The 18,258-nt window shown below is 32.1% G+C and overlaps 1 protein-coding gene across 1 annotated transcript; it reads right to left on the reverse strand.

Annotated features, from left to right (window-relative positions):
* Window positions 1-66: 66 nt before the first annotated feature.
* Window positions 67-18,206, reverse strand: LOC135211831 (macrophage mannose receptor 1-like). Its single transcript, XM_064245041.1, has 22 exons — window positions 18,039-18,206; window positions 17,142-17,217; window positions 16,285-16,443; window positions 15,414-15,656; window positions 14,130-14,303; window positions 13,495-13,608; window positions 12,808-12,968; window positions 11,127-11,242; window positions 10,323-10,477; window positions 9,040-9,135; window positions 8,711-8,817; window positions 7,501-7,607; window positions 6,741-6,811; window positions 5,614-5,778; window positions 5,047-5,270; window positions 4,374-4,503; window positions 3,704-3,874; window positions 3,132-3,254; window positions 2,174-2,319; window positions 1,340-1,430; window positions 486-598; window positions 67-78 (listed from the first exon to the last, which is right to left on the reverse strand). Exons 1-22 carry the CDS (start codon window positions 18,204-18,206, stop codon window positions 67-69), a joined length of 2,922 nt encoding a protein of 973 aa, XP_064101111.1.
* Window positions 18,207-18,258: the final 52 nt, after the last annotated feature.

Raw genomic sequence — 18,258 nt, forward strand, 5'->3', positions numbered from 1 at the left:
GAACAGTGAATCTGTTGCCATTCAATGCAACACAGGGTATTCATAAATTGCAATACTCAACTAAAGCTACGTAGGGTTCTGATAAAATGAAATGCTCAATTATAGCTAAAATAAAAAATGGTTAATGAAAAGCAGAACAGCTCAAGTGTTGAGAAAAAATACAATGTTATTCTACATTTGATAATTACTTTAAACTTCTCACATAATGCTCAATTTACATTGTCCATCTTTTTGCTCCGGTGTATGTAAAATAGTAAAAGTAATATCCATCTGTTAAGGAATATTTTCTGGTACATTCAATGAGTTTATTACAGCTATGTCAGATCACAGATCTAAACTGAATGACATAGTGAAAGTATACTCCTCTCAAATCACTCTACAGCACTAGTCCACCAGTCAATGAAATCAAGTTTCAGTAGAGAGAGAGAGAGAGAGAGAGAGAGAGAGAGAGAGAGAGAGAGAGAGAGAGAGAGAGAGAGTCTTACCTCCCAAGTCATGGGTGTATTCTCAGGCCTGTAACACTCGCCCTTGTAGAGGTAGTAGTTATCAAATGGCGGTTCGCATTTCGGAAGAGAACTTGGCTCAGTGATGGAGGGATCTGCAGTAGAAAACAAAATGACGAGTTTAAAAAAATAAATAAATAAATAAATAAAAATAAAAGCATACATTCTACAGGGCAGAGTTGACTTGTTTATGAACCAAACTTTTTATATACTTTCTTGTGCAGAAGCCGATGACATTGTCAACCTAATGATGTTTGGTGGCCTAGACCAGACTGTAGAACATATAACAAAATAATTAAAAATTGAACAATAGGGTCCTTTTAAATGTTTAAAACTGAACGCAAAACATACACATAGGCACGCACATATACTTTATCATATATATATATATATCATATATCATATATATATATTATATATATATATATATATATATAATATAATATATATATATATATATATATATATATATATATATATATATATATATATATATATATATATATATATATATATATGTATATATATATAATATATTAATATATATATATATATATATATATACATAATATATATATATATAATATATATTATAATATATATATATATAGGATTAGCTCATTCAGGCCCTAGAGCCTCATAAAGGCTCTTCTCAGGTTGGTTTTACGCACCTAAACATATACTGTACACACACACGCGTACATATATATATATATATATTATATATATATATATATATATATATATATATATATATATATTAATATATATATCCACCATATAACACAAACTAACATTGACAGACATCTTACAAGATTCCACACAATCACTCTTACCTTGCTTCATGGCGCAAATGTAGGCAAACCTGCTATAGCCTGAGATATCATTCATCAGCCCCGTTGGATGAATCGCCTGAACGCAGCTTTCCTGAACCATAAAAAATGAAAAAAAAAATTTTAAATTGAGTCAATGTTTAGTAATGAAAAAATTTTGTCACAGATAAAATCAATACACACAATATTTCCAACCAATAATTTTTTATATATAGGACGAACCCAGTGTTTTATTTATGTTCATAAACAAAAGTGAAAAATAAAAATATAAAAATGAGCTTATGTTTAGTCATGAAAAATTTGTCACAAAATCAATACACAATATATTTTCAACCAATAATGTTTTATATGCATGATGAATCTAGTGTTTTATTTATATTCGCATACAAAGTCTTGTGTATCTTCATTATGGTTTATTATTCTTTGACAAATGTATAATTAAACATGTGTCAAAGAATAATGAACCATAATAAAGATACACAGTGAAAATAATGTTATAAAATATTGCACAGAATGAGAATGATATCACAGATGAAAATAGGCCATCACTGCTTAGGATATGTACTTTCAGTGCATTATAAGGCTACATTGCATGGGGAATGAATAATTACAATGCACTGCAAATCATAGGAACATAACTTTAAAAACCCATAGCATAATATGGAGAAGGCCCCATAACTTAAATACATTGAAATATGATGGAAATCAATTAATGTAAAATTTCTCGATCAATGGGAAACAGTATTATTCAAATCACTTTTGAGTAGGTGATCAGTAGCATAATTTTATCAAGAGGAACATTCATTCTATCTACAGAAAAACAACTGCAAACCTCACCGACATGTACTGTCCATTCGGCTCGCCAGGAGCCCAGGCAAGGAAATCGACAGTCGATTGGTCGATCCAAACGTATTCATTCATTTCGTATTTCAGGCCGATCCAGACGTCACTGCCGTGCATACCAACCATTGCTGTTATGTAGGCTGTGAGAGAGAAAGGAAATATAACATTTTCGTTCATCGTCTGTGAAAGGTAGATCGATCTGGTGGTTGAATAATTAAAATTTGAATAATATTTGAGAGGGAATATATGGATACAAAATGAAACTTTTTCTATCCATTTGTATCTAATCAATTTACTTACATAAATTTAATTACTCTTACCTTTTTTTAGATACACATTCACTGAATCAATCATGAGCATTCGAACTTATGTTCAATATAATTTGGATATCAGTTTTTGAGTGAATGGTTTATGCATTAATACATGTTTGTGCGTGAATACAATAATAATTAAACACATGCAAACAAGCATTTACACACACACATATATTCTATATATATATATATAATATTATTATATATATATATATATTATATATATATAATGTATGTTATAGTAATAATGTATTTAATAGTATATATCATATACTATATATAATATATTATAATTAATATTATATATTAATATATATATATAATATGTAATCTATTAATTATATTATAATATAATATATAGATATAGATTACATATATATATACAAATTATTATTGTGTTATATACGTATAGGTGTGTAAATACATATGCATGTGTGTATGTACATGTACATAATGCTTTTATAATATGCTATTTTTATATACAAATACGACAGAGCAACAAAAATGATGAAAATTACCTTCCTTTACTTTATTTTTATTATCAACTCTCTAATTTCTTCAAGTCCTACATCACAGTCAATAATCTAATCTTACTCATATCTGATTTGAATTATTCTGAGGTGCTCTTCCAATCTTACCCATTTCCTTTGGATTATGGAGACTAACCACGTCGGCACCAGTGTGCAGAGATCTACATTCGGAATCGATAAAATCGAAGTATTCCAAGTCCTCCACGAGTTTAAAACACCTTCCTGTTACGCCTGTAGGAGAACCATTTAGTGCTCTTAGTATAATCATTTTAAATGTTCGATGAGCATGAGTTACACATGCAAGCAGGCGATTGCCTGGTAACTCGACTGCAGGATCTGTTACAACTCTCTTTTACCAGTGCTTCGTTGAAGGATAAATAGAAAAATATTCAACAGGTTTTAAAAAAACATTTAAAATGTCACAGAGACAGTATTCTACTAGCTCTTTCTTTATAAATTCTGTAAACAAATATAGACGATTTTACATCAATAACATTTGCTGGTATCATCGAGAATAGGAATACAGATCCTTTTTCCCTGAACTGCATATCCTAGCTCAATCCTTTGCTTTCTAGAGGAAGATATCGAGGACGTCCTATAGTATCCTAGCTATCTAATCAGAAAAATTTCACTTCACAGGAACAGGCGCTGTTGGTGAAAATAGTAACAGTTGTACTTACCAACATGCATCCACCCTTCTGGGCAGTTTCCAGAGGGGGGTTCTGTCGGAGAGGGCGGGGGGACTGTGTTCCCTTTGGGCCTTTTGCATACCCTTCCAGTCAGGTGCCCGCAGTTCTTGTCGTTCCATCTGCCTAACCTACGGTTGTACATCTCAATGCAGTCTTCTTGATCTGGGAATAAAGTTAGTTTTAGGGGAAGGAGATCAGATGAAACTCACAGAGAATGGGTCTATGGTAAACTGGATATTCTAACCAAAAGATATTAGTTAAGCCTGGTTTTGGAACCAATGTTTACAAACTATATCCAACATGGAATGTAAAAGTCCTGTTTACACTATATTGATTTAAGTTTTTAGGCTTATTTGTTATGAAACATGTAACCGAAGCAGAGATTTATCATTTATACCAGAATGTGCCTTAAAGAATTCAGGATAAATCAAATGAGCGATAATAGTTGGAAAATATTGACATTTTATTGAAACGTCAATATTTTGAGACCCATATTTGTGCACAATGACATCCGTAATTTGAAGAAAAAACAAGTAAAGAATATAATAATTTTTATATGCGCATCAAAATCAATTCAGAATTCTTGTAACCTGTGTACATTCAGCTGTACATTTCGACACAACTTTCTTTTGAGTACGCAAGCAAAGAGGTCAACACATACCCTGGTAACTGTTAGGCTCTCCAGGAGCCCAGTTGTCGTAGCTGAAAGGACTTCCATCTACCCACTGGAAGCCAGAGTCTGCAAGAGCCCGACCTCCCAACCAAATGCCATCGTCCGATAACTCATCCAACTGATGAGGAAACGCACGATTTATTCATCAACTTGAAGATTATCATATAGATAACTAAATATGTCTAACTTCTTTATTCATAATCTTGAACATTATTATATAGATTAGCCTAAGTTACTAATGCTCAAATGGAAGTAAATAAGTTGAAGTAAAAAGTGCAACTATTGTAAGATTCAGAAAACTGATGAAACGTCAGAATGGGACTGCTTAATTATCTTTTGGGTTCCATTGAAAAGTTAGTGATTTTAGCTTTGTTTGGACACAGGAATCGTCAAGCATGACGGGTGAATATGAGAGAGAGAGAGAGAGAGAGAGAGAGAGAGAGAGAGAGAGAGAGAGAGAGAGAGAGAGAGATATGATTATTTCATGTAAATGTAAATACTGTTGAAGGAGGTTGTCAACATATAGCAAGGGGCAAATAAACTCTAAGGACAGCGCACGCCACATATAACTATCAGCTCACTACCTCGTAATAATTTAAGCTTAATACTATAGAAATAGCAGTTAGATTTGACAGTCTTATAAAGACCTTACAATAATTACCATAGATTCAACGAAGAAGTTCTCTTCAACGTCAGTGATTGAAACCAAATGGGAGCCTTCGGCTAGACATAACTCGGCTGACTTGTCCCACGACTGAGGGTCCTCTTCGGTTGCAGATATGAATTTATAACAGTGGTCCTTGAAGACGTACCAGATACCCTCTCCATCAGTGCACTGCTTGGGAGGTAAGAACGTTGGTGGTTGTACGGTTATGATATCCGTTCCTATAAGTAGATAAATGGGAATAGTAATTAGAGTTAGAGAATGGTATGTGCTTTAGATTATAATGGAGATGACAACATTGCAGCCACACACAGAGAGAGAGAGAGAGAGAGAGAGAGAGAGAGAGAGAGAGAGAGAGAGAGAGAGAGAGAGAGAGAGAGAGAGAGAATCTACTGGTCACTATTTACCAAATACACATGGCAATGTAACAGCCACAGTGCCTTCTTAACTTCACAAATTCTCTCATAATTGTCACATACGCTCGTCACTACAAAACCTAAGATCCAAATGGAAGAAAAATGAAGAAATTCCAAAGCCCTATTATAGACAAAAGCCCTCACTTACCCTCAGGAGTCTCACATATAAATGGGAGATGCGATTCACACACAGTGCACGAAAGAGCTACACTAATTCGTTTTATGGAGGCGCAGTTTTCATGGTCATGCATTTTTGGCTGGCCAGCATCCCAGTGCAGGTAGTCAACGGACGAGCCGTCTGTCCACTGTTTATCTGCGAATGCAAGATGGAATCATAGAATCAATTAAATAACGTTGAAATCATTAGTAAAAATTCTGAGAAAATCAGAAAGTAAATGCTGTCTGTAAAATAACCAGTAGTTTTCATTTTGCATTACAGATTTAATGGATACTAATGTGAAAATGTGAAACTTCAAAATTTTTTTTAAAATACAGAACGAGATAATCAATGAAATTATCGTTTTCTGAGGAAATCCTACTTTGAATATTATATAAGCGACCACTAAGAAATGCACATAAGTTTATATTTTAAGCCAAGTCAGCAGCATTTTCTGGACGATTCTACAGCTAGTGAGAATTGGAGACAATATTTGTCTTTGAGATGAGAGTATTCTCATTGGAGATAGACCTCAGGCCTTTCACCTACCCTAACCTTAGCCCTAACCTAACCTTAATTGGCAAAAAAAGACCAAAAATTGGTCTGAATTCCATACAAATTGCCTTAACCTATCCTAACCTATACTTAACCGTAACCTAAACTAATCTTAATTGGCTAGGGGCAAAAAGTGGTCTAAATTAAACAAAACACAGCCTTAAAGGGCTGATTTTTAAAAATAAAGTTTGACTGATAATTGCATGTACAGTCGCCATTAGTGTTTTAATTTTGTTATATGAGTGATATAAAAATATCTCACAAGAGATATATATATATATATATATATATATATATATATATATATATATATATATATATATATATGTATAGTATATACTTACTATATATATATATATATATATATATATATATATCTTATATATATATATATATATATATATTTATATATATATATGAAATACAAATATGTCTGATACAAGATACCTAGATATATAATAGTTACAATTAACCTGTAGATATTTCTATTATCAGTTCGAAACTGAATCAATTCAGGACAAGAACTTAAATATGTATATAAATAAAAAAAACAAATATCTTACCTGCTTCGGTCTTCAGTTCCAGTCCGACCCAAACGTTTTCATACTCATACACACCATGGGACCACAATAAGCTGAGAACAGGTTTTTGTCTTAGATTAATATTTAGCAAAGCATATTCATCAAAAGACATTTCTCTATGTATGACATATATTTGTGGCCACAATGTATAAAATAATGTTTATAAAAAGCATGAAATTTATATGTTTTATATGAATTTTTTTTTATGTTTATATATTACGTTCATATCTAATGAATGACACATATAAGCGCATAAATTTATGAAACTGTATATCTGAAAAGTAGATATTCCTCTACATATGACACATATTTGTGGCCACAATTTATAAAAGTGTTTATAAAAAGCATGGATTCCATATGTTTTTTATGAATTTTGGTTATGTTTATATCTATGTTCATATCTAATGAATCACACATGTCAGCTCATAATTTATATAGCTGTATCTGTAAAAAGCATAGATTTTAAAATAATGTTATAAGAAGTTTACATTCACATCTCTGCATACATGCTCATATTACATGAGGCAGAAATTACACCAAGGAACAAATATTCAAATTATACAATTTTACATTCTGGTCCATAAATGAAGGGTACAATGTTTACAATTTTACATTCAGGTCCATAAATTTAGGGAACTGTAATGAATAGCAAAATGGACATCATAAAGATTGACATTAACCTATCCTATTAAATTCCAATCTTTCGAATAATCGAAAATAAAAGAGATCCTTTTCATCTTACTCTTGGACAGATGACTCTTCTTGTTTGCTGTTGATGCTCACCAGGTGACCTCCATACGATTCACAAACTTCCTCTGCTTGGAACCAGGTATGACTGTCCGAAAACACCTGAGGGAAATTTTAATAAGAGTATTATCATTATTATTATTATTATTATTTTTTTTTTTGCTCTATCACAGTCCTCCAATTTGACTGGGTGGTATTTATAGTGTGGGGTTCCGGGCCGTTGCATCCTGCCCTCCTTAGGAGTCCATCACTTTTCTTACTATGTGCGCCGTTTCTAGGATCACATCTTCTGCATGAGTCCTGAAGCTACTTCAGCCTCTAGTTTTTCTAGATTCCTTTTCAGGATCTGGGATCGTGCCTAGTGTTCCTATGATTATGGGTACAATTTCCACTGGCATATCCCATATCCTTCTTATTTCTATTTTCAGATCTTGATACTTATCCATTTTTTCCCTCTCTTTCTCTTCAACTCTGGTGTCCCATGGTATTGCGACATCAATGAGTGATACTTTCGCAATACCATGGGACACCAGAGTTGAAGAGGAAAGAGAGGGAAAAAAAGAAAAAATGGATAATTATCAAGATCTGAAAATAGAAAAATAAGAAGGATATGGGATCATTATTATCATTATTATTATTATTATTATTATTATTATTATTATATATTATTATTATTATTATTATTATTATTATTATTACTTAAGGAAATGAAAATTCTTTATTCAGGATCTGTGATGACAAGGAAACTATAGTAGATTCACATCAACCGTGCATTTGATGTCTAGGCCAGTCCCTTACGACGCTCCTGATTGGCTGTTGATAAGCCAGTCACAGGGCTGGAAACTCTCAGTCTCTCTCAAGAGTTCGCATGGGTAGGAGCTATGTTTCACCTCTCCTGAGGGATACGTCTTTCAAAAGTATCCCTCAGGTGAGGTGGAACATACATCCTGCCTATGTGAACTATCGAGAGAGACTGAGAGTCTCCAGCCCTGTGATTGGCTTATCAACAGCCAATCAGGAGCGTCGTAAGGGACTGGCCTAGACATCAAATGCACGGTTGATGTGAAACTACTATAGTTAACTAATGTTCGTTATGGATTCATAATATTAGACTATAGCTTGTTTGTACGAATCACACAAACACATCTCAGAGCAATAAAAGTTGAAGGCTTAAAGGCCTGAAAAAAAGAAACCTCTCGTCTCACCTCGTAACAATGGCCGTTGTAATGATTCCAGCCATCCGGGCAATTCGTACCATGGGTCGGCGTTGGTTCAGGAGGAAGAGTCGTAAATCCTTCGCGAGCATATTCACCTGTTTAAACACAGAGCAAACGTGTTTATCATATTTTCAAAGTGAATTTTACAACACAATTAATTTATCAATTTAAAAGTAAGAATTTAAATACATCACACACAAACACAGAGGAAACGTGTTTATCAGATGTTCAAAGTGAATTTTACAACACAGTTAATTTATCAATTTAAAAGTAAGAATTTAAATACATCACACATAAGTACGTTACTTTATACTTACAAATATAATGCAGCTCTTTCTCACAGACTTCTACCCTGTACATCCCCGCTACACGTGTGGTCCCAGTCAAAAAGACGCAGTCGCCACCTGATAAATCTGAAAAAAATTTTAATCTCAATTTAGAGTACGTCTAATTTTCTTTATAACTGTCAAGTCATTTTACGACAGAAGAGTACAGTTCACAGAGAACAGGATACAGAGAACAGAGAAGAACTGAAACAATTAAACTCAACTAAGGGTATGTCTCTTTTTCCTGCTTGACTGTAGAGCCACTTCAGAAAAACAGGGAACAATAAAGAGAGAGCAACATACATAGAACAGTATAAGGAGAACAAAGGAGAACTAGACAAACTAAATTAACAGCATGGGTAACTTCCCACTTAAATGTCGAGAACAATATACAGAGAACAGCATAGAGAGAACATAGGAGAACTGAAACCAACTCAACTAACAGTATATGTAATTTCATGCTGAAGAGAACAGTACACAGAGAACAGAGGAGAACAGTATTTAAAGATAAGAAGAGCAAAAATCGTAATGAAGCATAAAATATTAGGTAACACTTCACCTTTGCTGTTCAGTATATTTGTGACCAAAAACTTTCTTTTTAGCAATGTATAAAATATTCTGCGTTTACTGAAGAACTAATCAAATATACTAAGAGGAAATATATAGATTAATATATGTATACCTATTGAAAATGATTAAATTATCATTTCATTATACACTATTCGTAAAATGTTTACATATGTTTATGCAATTGCGTACACAAATGCTTGTCAATCAGTGCATGACATTTTAAAATTAAATTATAATTTCATTATACACTATTCGTAAAATGTTTACATATGTTTATGCAATTGCGTACACAAATGCTTGCCAATTAGTGGAAGACATTCAAAATTATCATTATCAATTATTATTCAGAAGATGAGCCCTATTCATATGGAACAAGCCCACCATAGGGGCTCATTGACTGGAAATTCAAACTTCCAAAGAATATGATGTTCACCAGAAAGAAGTAACAGGATAAAAGAAAATACAGAAAGAGGAGCTCATTAAAAAGCGACCATTAAAAGAAAATAATTTGCAGTATACAATGTTTCCTTACATAATAAATACTAAAAAGTGAAACTCATTTGCTATAAACTTAAGAAGTCAAGTAATAGGGGAAAAACCTAAACTATTACTTGGCTCAAAAGAATCCCAAGGCAGATAAAATGAAAATCATTTGCTATAAACTTAAGAAGTCAATTAATAGGGAAAAACAGCTAAACTATTACTTGGCTCAAAAGAATCCCAAGGCAGATACGGAGCAAGTTTCCCGTCGTCGAAGGCGAAGTCAGCAGACCCATCCGAATACCTGCGGACTTGAACGTCCGTCCAGGCGTCGACACCGTAATCGCCAAAGGACGAGAAGAAGAACTGGCCCTCTTGCCTGAAGAAAGAATAATAAAAAAACATCCTGGATATATTTAATTATCTATAGCAAGTGTTCACACGCGAGGCTTTCTCTCCTTGTAATGAGAGGTACTTATTAAACCTAATAATTCTCATGGTAGCCGGAGTACGAGAAAAAAGAACGCGCCATCTTGCCTGAAACCTAAAGAAGAGAAATATTTTGGAAGTATTTATACTTAATCTTTACATGCCAGACCTTCTCCTTTTGTTATAAGATCATTTGTCCTCCATCAATTTATAGAATTTTCCATGATCTTAGTTATTCATTATAGTGTTTTTTTATGAGGGAAATATTAATGGAGTCACTGTTGGTTTTAAAATAGATACATGTTATTGGATATATATAAAATAGAATATAAAAATATTAACAAATATGTAAGTAATAAAAAAGCCTTAGGTACATGCTTCTGAATTGCGATACATTCTCTTCTTGTTATGAGGAATAAAACAAAATATAAACAAGCTAATAATAATAATAATAATAATAATAATAATAATAATAATAATAATAATAATAATAATAATAATAATAAGAATCACTGTAATGATAAACACTTCATTTATTCAATGCAAATATAAAAAAAGTTTCTGTGCCAAAAAGAGGCAGAGGATTTCTCCAGACTTACTTCTCTTCCAATCTTAATAAGTAGGAATCAGCGCTTTCACAAGCCATTTTGGCATCTGCCCAAGGCAATTTAGAATCAGAGATGCTGTAGCAGGAACCTCTGTAGAAAATGTCGCCCTACAAAAGAGACGAAGAGAAGAATAATTTAGTCAATTTATCCTTGCATGAACCTGAATTATACCTGACATTCTTCAGTGTACAGACGCTCGTAAATATGCATAATTAGCACAACTTGTCTTTAGGGGCAAACTGCTACTATACAGGATACCTCAAACATAATAATGTCAGCTCCTGCTTGTATAATACGAGCAGTAAGTAAGATTGACGTATTCGAAAAGATGCTTTGATGGATATCCTTTCATATTATGATAATAGTGACAGGTTTGATATATTCAGTGTTATTGATGTGTATAGAAGCAAGCTGTGCAGAAATTATGCCATGTTATAAGAGGATACAGATATATTTATATATATATATATATATATATATATATATATATATATATGTATACAGTGGACTCCCGTATTCACGATCTCCGGATTCCCGGACTCACACATTGGCTGATTTCTCTCTGGAACATTCCCCCGCATTATTCGTGGAAAATTCGCCTATTCTCAGTATTTTTCTATGAATAATATCCACAAATTCCTGTTTTTTTTATCAATATCACCATAGTTGTATTACATTTTGTGATAAAACTATGAAAAAACCAGGTATAAAAATCTTTAGTGGTTTTTTTCTTGAGTTTTAACTAATAAAATAGGAGGATTTAAGCATTTTTATAGGGGTTCCAACTATTCATGGAGGGGGGGGGGTGGGGTGTCTGGTACGCATCCCCCGCGAATACAGAGGGACCCACTGTATACATATATATACTCACTTTGCTAACAATACTACAATACAGTCATGATGAACGCAAATACTATATTATGTCCTTCAGGCCCTTTGTTAACAATACTGCCACACAGTCCTAACGAATGCAAAGTAACTCCGACCACAGGTTGACGTTTAGCCTGCCTGAATGTCTCATTAATATTCCTCATACCACTGGACTGTGGAACAGCCTCCCTGAGGATGTCGTACGATTGGACCTTCAGAAGTTCAGTGATTTACTTAAATTTTCTCTATTTATTTATCAATTTTTTATTCTATATTTTTTAGCTGAATTCTTCTTTCTGTATTTCCCATTGCCTTCTGTTACTTCTTTTTCAATTGAACACCATATTCTTTGGAAGCTTAAATTTTAAGTCAGTGGCCCCTTTGGTGAGCTTGTTCCGTATGAATAGGTTTCATCATCTGAATAATAATAATAATAATAATAATAATAATAATAATAATAATAATAATAATAATAATAATAATAATTATTTATTATTATTATTATTATTATTATTATTATTTATTATCATTATTATTATTATTATTATAATAATAATAATAATAATAATAATAATAATAATAATAATAATAATATAATAATAATAATATTTGGTGACGGCTTCCCCTCGTTGTTCTTAGACCGGCGAGCAACAACGAGAAAACCGTCATCAGAAAGATAGAGAGGACTCTTTACAAAGATTAATAGTGCTGAAGCAGCAGTCATTTTTTAATAAAATAATATAATAATAATAATAATAATAATAATAATAATAATAATAATAATAATAATAATAATACCTACGTTTCGGCAACCAGTAACCTCAGGTTCAATCTTCTTAGCTTCGGGTGGTTTACTGCAGATCACTGAAAAATTATCCATTATGATGGTCTGGCAGTCGTTATGTTTCCATTTTCCGTCAGGCAGCAGCATTGCACACTTCTCAGAAGCATAATCGAGATTGTCTGAAACATTTAATCATCAAAGGGCAGTATATGAGAAACTGTTTATAGTCTTGAGAAACGTGGAGTCAAAATAACCTTGTTTTCCAGATTATCCCATTAAAAATTACTCCATATTATTCCTAACGGTTTTCAAGATAACTGAGTTATAGAAAAATAACTCTTGTGCAATCACATAAATCTTTACAATAATTTCAGATTTTCCAGTTATTTAGCTAAAAATACTAAGCATCTTTTATAAGCCATTCTTAGCAGTTTTAAGGATAATTAGATATTTAGAAAATAATTCTCGTTTACATAAATCTTTACAGTATGTTTAAATTTTCTATTTGGGCACTTTAGAATTAAGCGCAAGTTAAATGATTCTATTGAATTTAGTTAATTTATTATCGTTGATAAATTCATTTAACTGTAAGGATTCAATAATGAATTATAGCAAACTTTACCAAACTTTACACACCAGGTATTGAGGACGATCATCCCCAGCTCACGACAAGGTTACAATAAAGAATTTAGATGGAATACTTACAATCACGTTCCAGGCGTTTCCAGTTAGAGTACACGAAATTAGTCCCATCGGAGCAAGCAAAAGAATTCTGGTGGCCAATGTCAGTTATGCCTATCCAGGCAACTGTGCTGCCGACTGAGGGTAAAAAGAACTTTGGTTATTAGCTTGACAGAAAGCTGACGAAACTTCTGTTGAAGAACCAAACTTCACATACATTCATTTATGCAATAAACAATGGAAAAACTTTGATATCATCCAGAAAAGGAATCAACTTGCTTAGTAGAACCTTAATCTTTTAGTCCTAATGGTACAAATTCAACTTGCTTGTTAGAACCTTAATTTTTTAGTCCTAATGGTACAGACTAAATAGGATAGGATTTAGGACAAATACCAGACACTGGGACCTATGAAGTCATTCAGCGCTGACATGGAAATTGACAGTAAGGTTTTTGAAGGATGTAACAGGAGGAAAATCTCGCAGTTGCATTAAGAATAAATAGTTAAGGAGAGGGTGGAAAAAAAGATGGAAGAGAGAGAACTGGAACAGAAGTAAAAGGAATGAAAAGGGTTGCAGCTAACAATAATAACAATAAATAATAATAATAATAATAATAATAATAATAATAATAATAATAAAATCTCTAGTTCACACTTACCAGGAATGAGAGAAGCAAGGAACTCGTTTTCCTTAGCAGAATGAACCGTTGCAACTTGAGCCCCCAAACTCTTGCAATGGGCCTCGGAGCCGAAATAGTCTTCTTTCAGCTCTGCAGCCTTGTAGCAAACGTCACTGAAGAGTTCCCATCCTTCCTCACAGCCTAGGTAATGCTCTGCAGTCATAAATAACACAGTTAAAAAGATCTGCATTAAAAAGTCATTGTTCTGGGTTAAACGTACTGAAGGTATTTATCAAAAGGTATTGCCAGGTTGACTTGTTGAAAGGGCATCAAAAATAATTTTCAGATTGTCTTATTGAAGGGACATAGGGTATATCAAACAGCATTTTAAGGTTGCCTCATTAAAAGGGTATATCAAACAGTATAGTAAGATTGCCTTATGGAAGGTATACATTAAGAATAGTGTAAAATGGGCTTATTTAAAGGATACATCAAAAATGTATTTAAGATTTCCTTATTGAATGGGTATATCAAACATTTTAACAATATTGCCTTATTGAAGGGGTATTTCAAAAATCATTTTCAGGCTGCCATATTGAAGGGGCTTATCAAAAAGCATTGTAAGATTGCTATATTGAAGCCGTATATCAATAAGTATTTCAAAATTGCCCTATTGAATGGGTATTTCAAACAGCACTTTAAGATTGTCTATTTGAAGGGTATAACAAAAAGTATTGTAATTTTGCCTTACTGAAGGGATATATCAAACAGTATTGTAAAATTGCCTTACTGAAAGGGAATATCAAACATTATTTTAAACTGCCTTACTGAAAGTGTATATTAAAAGGTATATATTGTGTAAGGTTGCCTTACTGAATGGTACATCAAAAACTCATAAAATTGCCTTACTAGGACATGTCAAACAGTATTTTAAGACTGCCTTACTAAAGGTGTACTGTAAGGTTGCCATATTGAATGGTACATCTAAAACTAATGTAAAATTGCCCTAATGTATCTGTTCTTATTTTGTTAGGATACCTCTCATTTTATAATAATAATAAAATAATAATAATAATAATAATAATAATAATAATAATAATAATAATGATAATAATAATAATAATAATAATCAGTGATTCAAATCATATAGAAATCTCTTGCCATATATAATGGATGAAGTTAAAAATAAATTTTTAATAAAAATAGATTTCATGTGTAAAAAACGACTATCATCACGGCATTCCAACGGTTGTAATAATAAAGATAATAAAACTATTAACATTATTATTATTAGTAGTAGTAGTAATATTAACATACACATACGGGGGAAATATTCACAGCCAAAGTTCCTAGCCTCACTGCACTGAAGGTTATTCCATTTGCCGTGAGTATCGAGATTTGGAGCATCAATCACTTCTGTACAGAATTCCCGATCCAAGTTGTTGGGCTCTCCGTCGTTCCAGTTCGTGAAGGTGCTGTTGGAACCATCGGCCCACTGCCAAACCTTCGTCCCAGCGTTGTACTTGTAGCCGTTCCAGACACCCATGGAGCTCTGACGGAACATGTCTGCGGAGAGGAGAGAGAAAGAGAGAGTGATTCTTGAACTGTTTATTATTGGGTGTACTGTGTCCTTCTCGATGGTGTGGTGGGTTAACTCTGAAGCTTGTTTGTATGTTTTTCATATAATAAGTAAGTTTTCTCCCTCAGGTTTTCACATAGATAAATATTCTAACCCAGTATATATTCTCCTCAAGTCTTCCAATTATGTATTAAATATACGATGCAATTTTGTCAGATAACAAATAAATATTTCTAACATGTACTAAATATTAGGAACAAATTTGTCAAATAACAAATAAATATTATTTCTAACATGTACTAAATATTAGGTACAAATTTGTCAAATATCAAATAAATATAATTTCTAACATGTACTAAATATTAGGTACAAATCTGTCAAATGCCAAAAAAATATTATTTCTAAGTTTTCAAACGAATGAATTTCCTTTCTTAGTGTTTCAAATAACAGTTACTATTCTTTGAGTTTTCAAGTGACAATTATTCCTCATATATTTAAAGTAAGAGAACTTATGGATTGAACGACTTCCAAATACCAAGTCAACTATCTTTCCAAGGCTTTAAAGTAAATGGTCTCTGTAGGATTTCAAATAAATAAAAACGCACAAGTACCTACCTGCAAAGTATTCATTCTCTTCTGCATTTTCAATGGTCACCAGATTCGCATTTGTGTTGAATTCTTTGCATTTCTGGTGAGCTTCGTCATTGGGAGACGCTTCCTCGCTCGTGTGGTAACATTTATCATTCCAGAATTTCCAGCCGGATGGACAAATGTCTGGAATTTTGGAAAATGACTTGAGCTTGGAAGAGAATTTGAGTAAGACTGGTAAGGGTGTCTCCGGGAAGCATACAATGTTACGTTTACATGAATGTCAATAAAAGTATTGTATACAACTAAGTGAAATGAAGTAAACACGTCTCATAATAATAAATAAAATAAAATAATAATAATAATAATAAGAAATAATAATAATAATAATCAATATACAATAATAATAATAATAATAATAATAATAATATAATAATAAATAATAATAATAATAATAATAATAATAATAATAATAATAATAATAATAATAATAATAATAATAATATAAAAGAGAGAAAAAAAATTATATGTAAGTTTGGGGTTATTCCATATAAAATTAATTACAATGATTCAACCATTCTATTTAAGAATAACAACAACAACAACATTAATAATAATAATAATAATAATAATAATAATAATAATAATAATAATAATAATAATAATAATAATAATAATAATAATATTGAGCTAATGACCCCAATCACAAAGAAATCCCTTGTCATATGTATAACAGATGAGGTTAAAAACCCTTTTTAAAAGGGAAAAAGACCAAATTTATGATAAAAGGTACAGAAACGTGTAAATACAATATTAGGAAATCATATGTTCCATTTATGCTTCCTAAGAGAAATTCGTACGTGAACAAATTCATTGTGACCCACCAAGAGTAATCTTGCAGACGAATCCCAACTTCTGGTCACAATCCAAGTCATTCCACTTTCCTTCTCCATGTCTCAACTGGAAAAGACAATAAACGAAATCACTGTCAAAGTGTTTGGTTGTCATAAAATGACAATTACGATAAAAATTAAAATTAACTAGCGTTCGTACTTTGCAAAAAAGTAACTATCTCAAAAATTGTGGCTCTGATAGAATTACGATTATGATAAAAGCATAAATACCTTCTGTTCGTATTTCGCAGAAAGTAAAAGTATGTATTAAATGGCGCTACGAATGGAAATTTATCAACTTTCATTGAAAGTTTTGTAAGTTAAAGTATTGGATTAAGTGGAGATATTAAATTTATTAGTTAATTGAATGGAATTATTAAATTTATTAATTTTTCTTGAAGGAAAGCGTATTTTCAAGGAAAAAAGTAAATAAAATTCAATTTAATTAATAATAAACACAAAGTGTCAAAAAATCCACAATTATATATTAAAATTTATTTCTATGTAAAAACAAAAGAGACTTTCGAACACCTGAACGGTGTTCCTCATCACTGTAACGTTAAAATATACATTTTAACGTTACACTGATGAGGATCGAAAGTCTTTGTTTTATTTGTACATAGAAATATATTTTAATATATAATTGTGGATTTTTTTTACAACTTTTCACGAGACTGAATTTCTTAACAGAAATTTATTAATTTATTAAATGGAGTTTTTAAATTTATCTGATTCTGAAACTGTACTTTCAAGGGAAAAAGGTGACCATTCATTTTGTATCACAGGGGACTCATGAAAAGTAAAAAAAAAATTTAATTTAATTAATAAAAAAAACACTGACGTAAAAATTTGGTAACCAAGTAAAAAAATAACTTCATAATGACTCGCCTCTCCACAGTGCTCTATACCGTGGTAATCATCGGGTTGGCTGTCAGCCCAGTTAATATATTTGTCAAAATCAGATCCATCTGTCCAGTGCCAGTTAGCGCCAAACTCGTCGTCGTGAAGACCAAGCCAGAGATCCAGGTTCACATAAGCAGCCATTCCTACGAACATTATGGAAAATGGCAGAGTAAATTGAAAGGAAAAAAAAATACGTTATTTTCTG

Source organism: Macrobrachium nipponense, chromosome 40 (assembly GCF_015104395.2).
Source record: "Macrobrachium nipponense isolate FS-2020 chromosome 40, ASM1510439v2, whole genome shotgun sequence".
NCBI classification, from domain to species: domain Eukaryota; kingdom Metazoa; phylum Arthropoda; class Malacostraca; order Decapoda; family Palaemonidae; genus Macrobrachium; species Macrobrachium nipponense.